Raw genomic sequence first — 15,076 nt, forward strand, 5'->3', positions numbered from 1 at the left:
CCAGCTGAGAGCGGGCGGTGAGTGGTGTGGCGGAGACATCTCTCCGTGCCCGGGGAGCAGCGGCGGACGGGACCCGGGAGCTCCGGCCGCGGGAGCCGCTCCGCTCCGCCCCGGCCCGGCCACGGTCCCGCCCCGGCCCGGCCCTTCCCCAGCTCCGCCCCGGCCCCGAGCAGGCTCGGCCCTCCGGGAAGGTGGCGGCCGCGGAGCCAATGGGCGGCCGTGACATGGCGGGAGCCGCGGGAGCTGCGGGAGGGGCGGGTCCGCCCAGGGCAGAGGTGGCTCATCCCGCTGCCCATCCCGCATCTCCCGGTCGCGGCCCCCGCAGCCATGGAGCCCTCGCAGGTTGCCATCATCGGCAGGTAAAGCCTCTCGTCGCCCGCGGTCGGGTACAGCGCCCTGGGAAGGAGGTGCCAGCCCGGCCCGGCGCGGCGCCTGCGGGATGGATGTCCGCGGCGTGCGAAGGGGCTTGGGGGCCGTCTCCCGGCTCGGCCCGGCCTGCGGGGAGGGGGTCTGGGGACTCAGTGGCGGGTACGGCCCTGCCTCAGCTGTCCCCACTGCTGCAGCCGTCGGCTGTGTCAGCGAGGTGGTGGGTTGTGCCGAGCTGCGGGGGCTTGCTGCTGCTGGATGTCGGGAAGGGGGGGGGAATGCACCTGCTTGGCTCCTTAGAGCGCCTCTGCTTAAGCCCTTGACAGCTCAGTGCTACTTTAAAACAAACAGCAGACAAACATCTTTACCGAAGTAAGTCAGCCTTTAGGTCTGAAAGACTGCCGCCCCTTTTCATTGCAATGCCTTGTGTGTGTGTAAGTGCAAGAGGAGTGGAGAAATCCAAGCACAGCTTTAACATCCTCTTTGTCAACAATGTCAAGAAGCTCCTAAATTAGTCTTAGACGTTCCTGAAGTAATATTTACTTGCCACAAAGGTCAGCAGTATTTCTGGCTTGTGTTTCATTCTGGCATTGTTTCATCCTCTCATTGAGCTGAACCTAAAGTTCTTTACTTGAACAAGAGTTTGGAGGGGAGAGAAAATATGTGCCACACAGTAACAGTCCCCTCTGCACCACTGTACCTTGGTGCTACAAATGTGTGCTGCAGCAAACTTTATTAGTGAGACTACTTGCAGCTTCAGGATGGGAGTCTCCGTGCTGCTGTGTGACACTGACCAAGCTGGCTCCTGCTGTTGGCACTCACGGAAGTTTTATTCCCCATAGGTGTGTGTGAGGGGTTAGGAGAGTTGGGCTCTTGTCTGCTGTGGCTCCTATGGCACTAAACCTAGTTTTGGTAGTACCTGTAGAAGCTGTGTGAGCAGATCTGGTTGTTAATACTTTATCTATCATTGGGCCCAAAAGGACAGTGCTTAAAGTGTCAAAAAGCACTGCCTTGGGATCACATCTGCTAACATCAGGTGGTAATGATGCTGTTGTATACAATGGAGTAACAGTGCAGATCTGATACCTACCACTGACTTTGTATGCTCTGTGGTTCAAAAGAAAAAAACCCCACAATCCTAAAAACCTGTATTAAAGTGAAAGAAATTTTTTTGTGTGTTTTAAGAAAATTTAATTTTAAAGTGCAATTTAGAGAGATAGTGCCAGTTTATAAAGATACTGGTAGCTCAGATGTGCTTGTGTCAGGTTAAGGTTTAAGCATTATTCAAATGCTTTTATTTTTTAAATACTTGTTAGTTGGGAGGCTACAATAGCTAACAAACCTTGGCCATGCCTATTCTGCAAGTTTGTTCTGTTCCTTGCCTCAGAATTGATGAAGTCTGGGCTTACTACAGAGAAGCTGTATATTTTTACTTTTAAATGGTAGGTTTTGAGACCTTACTGTCTGCTTAACAGCACTAAATACAAAGCTTCACTTCTTTTTTTGTCCCTTATTTCCACTGATTCCTGCTATTTCCTGAAACTTCCTGTTTTGATCCTTTGAAAAAACATATGGTTAAACCAAAGGCTGAACATGTTCCTGTTTTTTCTTCCTTATTTTCTCATCTGCCCTATTACTTTATCTCTGACTTTTGCTCCCCTATTAATCTTTTATTGATGCCCTAATGGCCTTGAATTTTTCAATTGCCAGAGATCACTAAAGTTTAATGCTGCAAATACAGTGATCTTGGAAGTGATAGGAAATGCATGTAATTATCAAAATCCCAGCTGTAACAGTCATGGATATAGATGTGTCTGTTACAGATTTTTTTTTCCTATTTTTTTTTTGTGATTTCAGGTTACGTAAGCTTGTGACACTGTGCCTTGGTGCTTCCATTTGAAAAGGCTGCTGCCTGCTACACATCTAACAAAATTATAACCTGCATTGCTTTAAAAGATGTAATAAGATTGTCAGTTACTACAGATTTCTTCTATGTATTGCTCAATAATGTGATTTCACCAAACGATGTAGGCAGGCTGTTCCTGTGTGTATCCAGCATGATAAAGTACTTCATCTAAAAATAAAAGTAGTGCTAGAGGTGGCTAGATGGAAAAATAATATCAAACCCATGCTCAGTTGAGAGTTCTTTCCCTGTTCGTGTGCTTGTGGTACTTTCTGAATTGCTGAGGACGCTGTCACTTCAGTAGCTGGGCCTTGGGTTTTCTGATCATCTCTGAAGCAGGATCCTGCACCCTTGGACCAGTGGACTGCTGCCTGTCCTCAGACTATGGACTGAACAAAAAAAAATTTTTTTTTAAATCTCTTTAGTATGAATCCATTAACCAACTCCAGGTTAAGATTGTGGCTGACAAAACTGTTGGTGATTGAGTGCAGTGTCCCAAAGTAGTGGTTCCTCCTATTTGAATCCTGCTCTACTTTTTCTGTTTTGTTTTGGGGTTTTTCTTCCCCATTTTTTTCCTTCCAGCTTTCAGAGAAGCTGCTATACACAGCCAGCAAAAGGTATTTCTGTTAGAGAGATTTGTTTCTCATCAATTTGTAAATGATAGTTTTTATCAAATATCGAAGAGTCCAAGCTCTGTTTTCATTTTTGCGATGCTTTCAAGACCTCCTTCCCCCTATTAAATGCTGTTTTATTAGTTGGCTGATATTTATTTTTTTTTCTTTTCAGTGGACTCATTGGTCGCAGCTGGGCCATGGTGTTTGCTGCTGGAGGCTTCAAAGTGAAACTTTATGATATTGCACAACAGCAGCTAACAAGTGCACTGGAAAATATTCGGTAGGTCACCTGACTTGAAATAACTCGGGTTGGAATGAAACTGTGGGATTTTTGTAATTATGAACGAATAGCCATATCTTGTTATTTCAGGGAGCACAGATTTTAGGCTTTGAAGAAGGCTTTAAATTAGAAGTACAGGTCCTGTTAAGGTCAGAAGGACTGTGCTTCCAAGTGTCACTGACACTCCTGAAGAGAATTTAATTTTTAAGTTATTCAAGGGCTAAAGTTTAAATTCAATTTTTTAAAATAGTACTTACCACCATTAGGTTATTTATAGGCTAGCTTTAAAATATATGAACATAAGAGTTTTTGCACAGAGAGGCAACAAAGACTCTTTCAAAGTGGAGGTGGGTTAAGGTGGATTGCTGAGAAGGCCTGCTACAATGATTAGTATTTTATAACTAGTTTTTAAACTTTAAAACTGATATTTTTGAGTCCTAGAACAGGTTGCTAGTGTCATTTGATCAGCTATAGTTGAAGTGGAGAGCATCTTTAGGAGTGCCGGTTTGAGGCTGTGAACGTAAGATCACTTGCACTGGTTGAGGCCAGCAGGCCTCCAGCCCTCTTCTGTTGCCCCACTGTGGCTAAAGCCTCGTGCTTTTCACACTACAAGAGTTACAAGTTCAAGTCTTGGCTGCTCTCCTCCCCCAACCTTCAATGCCAACAAGTTAACTATCTATTCAGTCACTCTTAACTACATTTGTTCTGAGTATTTCTCTAACATTCCCTTGAGCTGATACAAATCCTTCTGTGGCCTCCTTGCCAAAGGACTTTGTGTTCTGCAGGTTTACTGCTTGCTGCGTGAAGAGGCATTCCCTTGTGTTTGTTTTGAACCTGGCTCCTAAGTTGCTTTAATTGACCCCTGGTCCTTCTGTTAGAAGGAAGATGTCTAACTGGTCCTATGCACCCTCTTCTTACTGGGCCTGGAAATACAGCTTTTATCTGCCTGTGAGAGAGGGTGAAAGTGCATTTATAAAGTGGTTCTGTACACAACCTTATGTTGCTCTATCGGCATTTAATGCTGAACTTCAGATGACTTCACAATTAGCATCAACCTAAATGCATCAGCTCTTCCTTCACGATGCCTTGGAGTGACATATGTCAGCTTGTGTGTCAGCTCTGTGGGGTGTAAGGTTGTGGTTGTTTCAGGTTGCACCTGAAAAAAGGTTGTGGTGTGTTGCATCCTAATTGCTTTCTGTAACAAGGCTTAAAGCAAACAGGAGTGACTTCAGGAACCCCTTGTAGGTCAGGTCAGTTGTCAGAGTTCAGAAGTTAAACTATGTGGTGTCTAGTGAGATTTGCTGAAAAAGCCTTGATAGCAAAAGAATGGGAAAATCTATCTTTTTTTTTTTTTTTTCTTTCTTTTTTTTCTTTCCAGGTGGATGTTAGACCAAACATCTCAATTGCATCACCTAGATGACACAAACTTTTGAGTTTTTTCAGAGTTGCTGTCATAGTGGTAGCCACGATGAGATTCTGGATTATTAGGTGGCAGTTTTGTGGTGTTCATTACTAAAGCCAGCACTTGCCCCACATTTTTTCTTTTTCTAATAGCAAGATGAGGATTTTAGCCTTCCAAGGTTTTCAGCTTGAAAACATGAAGCATAGAATGTCATTTGTAATAGGTTAGAGTGCCATTTGAGTGGGTCTGTACTGTCCTATGCCTGCATGTGTTCTCCTATAGGAGTTCAAAGAATCACTGAATGGGTAATGTTGGAAGGGAACACTGGAGGTCATATAGTCCAACCTCCCTGCTCAAGCAGAGTTTCCTAGAGCTCATTATATCCAGAAAGCTTTTGAATAGCTCCAGGAAAGAGACCTTACAACCTTTCTGGGCAAGCTGTTCCAGTGTTTAGTTAGCTTCACAGTAAAGAAGTTCTTCCTCGTGTTCAGGTGGAACTTCCTGTGTTCCAGTTTCTGCCTGTTGCCTCTTTTCCTATTGCTTGGCACCCCCCTTTCAGATATTTATAGACATTATTGAGGTCCCCTGTGTTGTCTCTTTTGAGGCTGAGCAGGCCCAACTCCATCAGCCTTTCCTTGTAAGAGAGATGCTCCAGTAACTTAATCATCTTCGTAGCCCTCTGCTGGACCCCCTCCAGGAGCTCCGTGTCTTCCTTGTACTGAGGAGCCCAGCACTGGACACAGCACTCCAGATGTGCCTCACCGGGGCAGAGGAGCAGGATCTCCTCCCTTGACCCGCTGGCAGTGCTCTTCCTAATGCATCCCACCGGCCTTCTTGGCCACAAGGACACACTGCTGGCTCACGGACAGCTTGTTGTCCGCCAGGACCCCCAGGTCCTTCTCCACAGAGCTGCTTTCCAGCAGGTCAGCCCCCAACCTGTGCTGGTGCCTGGGGTTATTCCTTCCCAGGTACAGGACACTCCAGTGGCCCTTGTTGAATTTCAGAGAGTTCCTCTCTGCCCATCTCTCCAACCTGTCAAGGTCATTCTGAAGGGCTGCACAGGCCTCTGGGGTATCAGCCACTCCTCCCAGCTTTGTGTCATCAGTAAACTTGCTGAGGAGGCATCTGCCCCTTCGTCCAAGTCATTGATAAGTGCAAGGCAAGTTCAGTTGAGTTCAAGGCAGGTTTTGCCTTTTACATAAGATGTTCTTAACTTATAATTAACTTGTGTATTTTGGCTGTTGTAACACTCTGTTTAAAAAGCCTAGTTCCAGGAAAACATAGTTTTTGTGACAAGAATATGAGCTACGCAGTTTCTTCAACCACTGTTTTAATGATTGTATCTATCAAAATATGGTCAAACTTCTTTTCGCTCATTTCATAGCACACAACCTACAGAAAATCACATTGAGTTGCTGAAGTGGTACTTGTATAAGAGCTGGAGTAGGTAATGTGTGCCCACAGGAGAGCAACAAGGGAATGTCTGTTGGAGCTGTCTGATAGAGCCAGCTGGTGACTGGTTCTCTGAACTTGATGTAATTTACTTTCCCTTTTCCCTCCAAATAGCAAATACTTTTAGGGAAATTTTTAGACTTAGGGATTTTGTGGTTTATTTTGTTTTAGTATTGGAACGTATTTATTCTGCTCTGGTCTGCAGTCCACAAACTTCTGGTGTATGGAGATACTACTTATTAAGGAGAAACTGGAGTGTACAGATGACAGTAGTTTCCCTTTTCCAAACAAAAGAAAAGTGGGATTTGAGTAGTAAGCGGCACCCACTTTACTTCTAAAAGGAGATGATACTTTTTTGATGGCAGAAATGATACTTAACTATTTTATGTTGTTGCCTTTTAGTATGTTGACCCATAAATCATTGCCTTTTGTAGAAATTCAGAACATCTGAGGGTTCATTAATTTAATGAATTCAAAACAGCTGGTGGACAGCAGGGGTGTGTAATCCTGCAAGAGGACTGGAATGAGTCTGAGATGGACATACAATCATCATGAAAGCCTGCATGTACCTGTATAGAAAATCTGGAATGTACTCTGTAAATTTACTTGAAACACTTGGTTATGGGTAAAAGATAAGATTAAAGCATGGAATTTGGATCTGCTGAAACAAGTGAAAATATGTGTCAGATTACCACAGAATCAGTAGACCAGAAGCAGCAAGAAAAGGAGAGTGTTTCCTAAGACCCAGCGTGGTGTGATGGATTTACTACACATCTACCTGTTGAGCAGCATGTAGCAGTCAGTGCCCAGGGACATGGAATGACTGCACATTGCATCGAATGGGATGTATCAGTGGTGTGCTAAACCGGTGTCTGCTCTAACAGAACAACCTTTCATTCTGTTGAAGAAATAAACTAATGAACACCCTTTTGCCACACTGGACCTACTGAAAGCATGCTCCAGTAGCCTGCCTTGGGAAATGTAATTTTTCATATCCAGCATGCTTTTTTCTGCATCAGTGCCGTTTGAATGCAAGATTGATAAATTCTGAAATAATGAGAATTAGAAAAACAGGTATTATCCTATTCCTGAAAGTAGTCTTGAAACATGGGATGCAGAAATGTTTTAATGCATGCTGCTCTGCCAAAAATGAATTTATAATTCTTGTAATATGTAAACTTTTTCAAGTAGTTACTGTGCTGTTGTTCTAAACATAATTATGCTGCTGATAAAGATTGATTAATTACTAGGCTTGCTGGCTTAGTCTTCTAGTCTGTCTTATATATTGCTGTGTTGTGTTGGTACTGTATATATATCAAGGGTAAAATGCAGCTTGGCTTAGGTCTTCCTTGATAGTTTTATATATCTCCTTTGAGGGGAGAACTTCTAACTAGATGATTCTTTTCAGAACATAGTTTGGTATTGAGTGCCTGATGCTGGCACATCAAACTTGTGCTAAATCATACGTTTGATTCTACCTTTTGATTTTATCTCTGCCCACCCACCACCCCCAAAAGTGCAATTAACTAGCTCAGCAAAACTGTTTCATTTGCAGAACTAACTAGAGAGTGTATTGATAGGCTTTGGAAGGGGGTAGATTCTGTCTTTACAAAGGTTCTGTCTGACTGTTCCGGAGTTGAAAACACCTCCAAAAGGAAATGTTGTCTTTTCACCTCATTCCTGCGTGGTAGCGAGTCCCCTGGGCAGCTAGGGGGATTTCAGTAAGAGTGATTTGTGTAATTACTAAAGCTGTGTTTTGAGAACAGGTATGGTGCTCACATTTGCCTGGTACGCAGAGTAACAGGTTGTCCAAGGAGTCGGTGTTATTTCCTTTCCTGAAAGCTTTCAAGCTTGGCAAAAACCTACTTGGTCTGTTCTGTCTCAGGCTAAATATATGGGACTGGTGTTGTTTTGGTTTGTTGCTTTCCCCACGCCGACTACCCTCTCATTTATCAGACACGTTAGTGGTAGTGCTATGACTGATGAATGGTTCTTGTCTTTGGGCAACAGTGGCTGGCTGAACTTGTGGAGAACAGGATTGGTGTTTTCTTCCTTCCCTTTTTGTTAGTGTGGGCAATATGGTTGTGATTAAGTGGTCTTAATTCTAGTAAGTATTTTCTTGTTGCAACAGCATGTGCTGAATACGACAACTGCCCAGTAGTAGCTGTGGATAAAGGTGAGGCAAGTGGGGTGTGAACAAGGTGAGTTTTTAGCATTGCCTTCAGGGTCCTTCTGTAAAGACTCTTAGAGTAGAATTTGTAACCACAAGCATTCCAGGCATTTTATGTGATTGGGAGTGTTCCCATAGATTGGATGCCTTATCCTGAAGCAAATACTAGCCCAGTTCCCAGAATAGCATTGACATGGGCAGACACGTACAACAGTAAAACTCTGGGGGTAGATGAAGCTCAAAGGGGAAGTAGTATTTCCTTAAGGATGTGAATTCTTCATTCTTCAAAGACCTTACAGGTATTGAGTGAAACTGTCTGAGCTGCACAAACAATACAGCTGCAGAGTGAAGCCCTGTGTGCTATGAACATGGCTGCAATGACCCCCTCAGACTGGGGTCATCGGAGGGATGATCTCCTAAAAATTTAGGCTGCCTTCATTAAAAAGTCATCCAGTAGAGGTCAGTGGTGCACTGCTGTGTGTACAAACCTTTGTGCCTTAATATGTGGTAAGTATCAGGGAACATTGGTTTCCCATAGTTCTGTAGCAATCTAATACCCCAGGGGAACATAAAGATGGTTTAGTGTGTGAAAGACTTAAAATTTATTTGTGGAACAAAACAATCAGAATATCATTAAGTAGATTGGCAAAGGGTGTGAAAGATGAAAATTTTCCAGGAGGGAATGCCAAAATTGAAGTAACGCACATAATTCCTACTCCATGCTTCAACTGATTTAAATACATGGCTAACATGAAGATTGGCTATGATAACAGGAAGATTTTTTGTTTAGGAGTAAAAAAAATCAATCCAGCCTCAAGTTCCAAAGATGAAGATGATAGTTTTGAAGGTTAATTAAGAAATGGTATTCTCAGTGCACAGTGTATTCTTAATGGTTTATGACAGAAAAGCAGAAATGCAGGATGGTTATCACTGACAGAGAAGGAAAGATATGAAACAGGAGATGGGTGCTGCAAGCTTCTGTGAGAGCTTGGGGAAGAAAAATAGAAGCTAGATCTCTTAGTCTATGACTCTAGCTCTTTTAAATCCCTCAGTCACCAATCATGTACTGTCATTTTGGGGAACCTGGGAGGATGAGACAAATGTAGTATTGCAATGAGAGTGAACAAAGAATGAAGGAAGTAATTCTGATATGATCTCTTCAAATGTAACTTTTTTTGTGTGTGTTTTTAGTTTGGTTTGGGGTTTTTTAAGCAATATATGTAGCATGCAAGCAAGAGTATGCTGGATTTGGGCAAGAGCACCTGGGAAATGAACTTCTAATGAATGGATTGTTAAGACCTTTTGAATTACTTATCTTGCCTCACAGGGTGTGAGGGAGCCAGAAGTTTGGATATGCTATCTTAGGGCACCTGTTTCTTTACAGATGAAGCACTGGCACCTTTAGTGCTAGAAACCTTAAGTGTTGAATGAAGTTTCTGCCCAGCACGCTGTGGTATATATTCCCTCTGAGCTTGGGAAAGGGAGCTGAAGATTTCTGTTTCCTATTGCTTGCCATAGATTGCTTAAGAAGTAGAAGTCTGTGCTTTTCACCCATCCATTTGCTGTGTCATTAATTAAGTTGATAGGAAGAGTAAAGGATTTTTTTTTCCTGCTGCTACTCATTAGCTCAATTTCCTCATGTCTTCATGAGGATGAACAGCTTTTGCTGACTAATAACCAAAGGCTCAGAGGAGTTCTGGCTTGATGAAACTGATGAAAACTGGACAGATTTAACCATGATAAGGACTACATCAAAGAGCTTCAGGTTGATTGTGATCAGACAGTTTAATCCCACCTAATTTCTGTGGCCATTGTTCCTCTAAGTGGCTTATAATGGTTTAGAAAAATGGCTTGCTTATTCTGGATGTTCAAGGGCTTCAACCTATAGAGACCTTTTCTGAGAAAATGGCATGTCCAGTCCCAGCCCTGGTGTGTACTTGAGCATTCATTTCAAGTTTAGTAATTACTTGAATTTTTTGACACTTGGTCTGTAGGCATTAAAAAAACCCCAAAATGTAGTGGCATGGGGTTTTTAGGAAGGAGTCTTGGCTATATCACATGTATTTATTTATCTCTATACTGGTAAAAATCTGTTTCTACAGCGAGGCTGTGTAACAAAAGAGCTGTTCGTAAAATTAGATGAAGTATATTAAAGGCACCTTGCTTCCCATTAAATATGAGCAGGAAAAAACTCTTGCTGATTGTGCACCAGTTAAAACAAATTTGAAGTGGTGACAATCTTGCATCTAGGAGTAGATCTTAGATGTCTGTGCTTGAAGAGAAGAAAAACCTCTGATAAGATGGGGGAGGAAGGAGAAATGACTGAAATTAACCTTTGTATAGATGTGTGCAGTGACATGGCTAATATAGTACATGGTTTGTAAATAGGGTTTTTCAAATAATTGATAGTAGCTTAACAGTGATAAAGTGTTTAAATGTGTCTATGTTGTTTCTGTCAGCAAACAAATGAAAGAGATGGAGAAGTCGGGATTCCTGAAAGGAGCTTTGAGTGCGGAGCAGCAGTTGGCTCTCATTAGCGTTTGTACAGACCTGAAGGCAGCAGTAGAGGGTGCTACTTTCATTCAGGTAAGCAAAGATTTGCCAACTCCTAGCAAACAGTTTACAAAGATGATCAAAAGCTGAGCCATGCAGTAGGTGGGCACTGGAGAGTTCAACATCCTGACCTCATAAAGATACAGTCCTGCTTGCTAAAGTTCTTTCTAGCCTGGTATCCTGATGTGGGAGATCATGCCTCTGTGCAGAATTTCCTGCACTAGATTCCTTGCAAGTTTATTCTGAGTTATGGGGGGAGAGGCTGGCAGCTACGCTGAGAGGGAATTGCTGACCTCCATGTAGAATAACAACTGTACCTGTTAGAAAGATGAATGTGAGGTGAAGGTGGGCAGGAGATTCTTTGGGGACAGATTATCTCTTAGGGAGCACCACACATTCTAGAGCTGGGTCTAAAATGTGTTTTTTCCTTTCCAGGTACCCAGTGAAGGCAGGGAATATGACATATGGGTTGACTATTCTGACTGTGAGGGAGTGCTGTAGTGAAACACAGCTATCCTGGAATATTAGAGTATTAAAACCAGGGTTGATACATAGGTTTGGAATCTGTGCTGCTAAGTAAAATTGGAATGGGGAGCAAGCTAAACTGCTAGACCTGATAGTTTGTGGGTGCTTAATTATTAATATGCTCATTGGATTGGACATAGTGCAGAGAATAGGCTAATCTGGGACCATTTCTGGGATAAAGTATAGATGAATTTTCATTAGGATTGGCATCTTCGACCCTACGTGGCTCCCCAGTATTATTCCAGTGTTGAATCATTAGCTGTCTCTACATTTATTTGTGTTGTACTTCAGAGTTTACAACTCACACTGCATCAGACTGTAAATTTCCACAGTCTGCTTAGCTGCAGTGCAACCCTAATAACAAATCGAACTGAAAGAGGACAGACTTTCAGACCTTTTATTCCTCCCAATTTGGTGAAGTGAGGAGGAGAGAATGGGAGGCAGGGCAAAGCCTCACACAGAAGTCAAGGTGTGAATGTACTCTAGATTTTTACGGTGGTACAGTCCTTTGTGTTCACTTCCTTTTCTTCATAGCATGAAACTATACATTATCACCCCCAGTATCTTACTCTTTCATCGCTAATGAGCTCAGAACTTGTTAGTTCATAGTATTGTGTTCATGCATGTATTGCCTGCTTCTGCTGAGTTTAATTTGCAAATTTATTGTCTAGTCACTCAGTCTTGTAAAGTCCTTCTGCAAATGTTTGTGGTTGTAATAATGATGGCCAACTTAAATTTCATGAGCTAACTTTCAGGCCATTTATGAATGGATGTAACAAAGGGCACAGCTATCTGTGAAACAGCACTGGCCATCCTACTCCAGTGAGTAAGAACTGACCGTTCTTCCTACCTTCTTCTTCTGAAAGCTGCTGCCTTGTTTCCAGTATTCTCATAGTTCTGCTTGTTTCCTTTGCTCTTTCAAGCATTTCTTACTACCTGGTATGTCTGTATAGCATCTTTACTTTCTCTGTATGCTACCGGTAAGGATCTAATCATTCTTAGTGCCAGCTTTGTATCTCTTTAGCGTTCTGACTTCTATTTTACCATCTTCTCTTGAACATAGCTGTGATGGAATTCTTGGGTCTTGTTGCTCTGGCAGGCATTTCGAGTTTTGGTATGCTATTGGTCCTGTTAGAGAGAGTCTTTTGCAAAATCTTAAGATTTTTGAGCAAGGTCTTGCATGCCATGTCAGATTAAATCGAGGGCTGCATCCTTCCCCACCACTATCAGTTCATCTACGAAATGGGCATTGGGCAAATGTTGCAAAATCAAAGTAATTTTATGTTGGAAGGAACCTGTGGAAGTCATCTGGCCCAACCCATTGCAGAACCAACTTGCATCAACTTGCGCAGAATTCTTGCAGCTGAGTTTTGGATAAACACTTCTGGTCTCTTTGGGTAACTTGTTACAATGTTTGATTACTGTAATTGTGCAACTTTTCCCTAATATCTAATTGAAGTCTCTTCTTGCAACTTCAGTCTCTTGCCTTCTGTCCTATCAGCCTGCACCTCAGAGAACCAGTGTGTTCCTTTCAGGTAGCTGAAGGCAGCAGTGTTGTGTTGGTAGTCTCCAAACAACAACAATGTACCTGGGATAACTCCAGCTTTCCGCTGCTATTTTATGTTACCTTAGCCTCCTGATGTCTCTAAACATGTAGTTGTTTAGTATATAAATAAAAATAAATGAATGGCTGCAGTATGCCCATGGATAACAAGTCAAATGTGTGAAACATGGTTGGCACTATTTGTATCAACTCTCCAAACTATACCATTAAAGTTTGGTTTGATTCAAATTGTTAACAAACGCATAGTGGAAGTGGGCAGGCAACTTATTTGAAATAGACTTTAATTTTCTCTTGAAAGGAGGGTGGTGGAATAGAATGAAACAATCTTAATTCTAGGCTCACAGCCTTATTTCAGCAGTGAGCAGACTACATTATGGCTGAACCATATTAAACTTAAGAAACGCTGCTTTAGGGCAGCTTTGAACCTGGAAGGACAAAATGTACTAATTGTAACTTGTGAGTACAAGTGTTCTGACTTTTAGTTACTTAAAAAATAAGATTCCAGTTGCATTTATGTTAGTTGGATATAGAGAATTCAATTTTCATGCTTAATTATATAACCTACTGATTAGCTTATTTGAAAATTTTCATGAGAATTGCATTTCTTTACCCTGGATTTCAGTTGGTTAAATCTTAACTTCTTTTCAAATTTGGCCTTTGTAGAATAAGTCCACTTAAAGCTTAAAAAACTTCTTGATGTTTGCCGTCCGTGAGTAAATTCTTCAGACAGTTGCCTTCTATGTAATTTTCATAGGATGTAACTTAAAACAGGTGGGATAAAGTAGTAAAAAGTGGAACTTCCTAAGTTATATCAGTGAAGATATAAAAGGGAAAAAGATGCAAGAAATAATTAGGAGGACTGAGAAGAAAATTCATATAAGTAATGTCATGAACCTTTTAAAAGGTTATATATTTTCTCTTCTGAGCATTTTCATGTAACTTGTCTTGAGTAGTGTGCTTTGCATCAACTTCAGAAGGAAAGCAGTCCATGTTTTGCTCTCAACCTGAGTATTCACACAGGTTCACTTCTCAGAACTTTCCTGTGCTACTTGGAATCATAACCTCTAGCATGTAGGTGCATGTACACTGCAAGTTTTTATATCACTAGAAACTTTAATTCTGAAATAACTTTTCCATTAGCTGAAAACTCCATGGAGATAAACTAATGGATATGTTTGTACTATTATGTCCCTGTCATGGGCTATCATGGATGAGTTAAATGTTTCTTACTGTTGTGCTCTTAGCTTTCCTGCATAAATAAATGATGACTTTTGTCTTCTATCCTTGTGTGACTATTAGGTATTGAACATTTTAGTGCTCCTTTGAATATTAAAACTAGGTTTGAATGGAAATCTGTCTAGTTCATAAATAATATAAATTGAATAGTGATGCCTTAAGAGACCTCCTAGAAACAGAGACTAGACAGGAGTAAGGGAATAAAAGTAGGTATTTATTTGAAAGGCCTTCAAAGGTACACCCTGGGGAGCCAGAGGGTACTGCCAAAATGGACCCCAAGACGGATGACTGGTCACAGGTTCTTCACTCTTTTATAGGTTTGGTTCATTTGCATAGCAGGGTTAATTCTCCAATTAAAGCTTCAGTTTTCCCCTCAGCTTACCCCCCCCCCTCGCCCCTCTTAGTGGCTCTTTGGTTTATATTTTTGGGCCTAGGACAGCCTAAGTGTCCTTGAAGAGCAGGCCCAGAGAGGCTTTGTTATGTTTACCTAGCACAAGAGCAGAAATTAACAGGCTACAAGAAACTTTCAAAGTTACACACTAAGCAGTACAGAATTTGAAAAATATTAAAGTTAAAACCTAAGGCATCAACAGAAGTCAGTGCAGCACCTATATGATCTCTTACCACAACACTAGTAAAATAAAACCCGAGCTTTTTAAATTAAACGATTTACTAACTGAACAATAGAGTTTACTAGCTGTCAGAGAAAGATAAGATGGCTAACTATTGCTAAGATCTTACTCTTGACACCTGGGCTGCTGTGTATTCTGGTGAGTTGTGAGGAGTGGCCGGGCTGGTTGAAGATGGACAGAAAAGGTGACTGAGAGATGATCTCTGAACCCATCTGTTGTGCTGTGGCATTGAACAGAGCAGACTGGGCAAGGGAATGAAGTTAAGGCTTTTAACTTTCACCTTGTGTTCTTAAAGTATTTATCCTTTTTACTTTTAAAAGAACACTGCCTAAAAGCCTTAGAACAGTATCTTCATTCCCGCCCACCCCTTTAAAAAGAG

At 41.8% G+C, this 15,076-nt stretch overlaps 1 protein-coding gene across 1 annotated transcript in view; it reads left to right on the forward strand.

Moving 5' to 3' along the window:
* Positions 1-249: 249 nt before the first annotated feature.
* CRYL1 (crystallin lambda 1) overlaps positions 250-15,076 on the forward strand; it is a 58,548-nt gene continuing 43,721 nt past the window's right edge. Inside the window, exons 1-3 of the mRNA XM_069013809.1 lie at positions 250-359; positions 3,056-3,163; positions 10,647-10,773. Of these exons, the coding sequence (XP_068869910.1) occupies positions 328-359; positions 3,056-3,163; positions 10,647-10,773 (267 nt within the window). The 5' untranslated portion in view covers positions 250-327. The remainder of the gene's footprint in view (positions 360-3,055; positions 3,164-10,646; positions 10,774-15,076) is intronic.

Source organism: Aphelocoma coerulescens, chromosome 1 (genome assembly GCF_041296385.1).
Source record: "Aphelocoma coerulescens isolate FSJ_1873_10779 chromosome 1, UR_Acoe_1.0, whole genome shotgun sequence".
Classification (NCBI taxonomy): domain Eukaryota; kingdom Metazoa; phylum Chordata; class Aves; order Passeriformes; family Corvidae; genus Aphelocoma; species Aphelocoma coerulescens.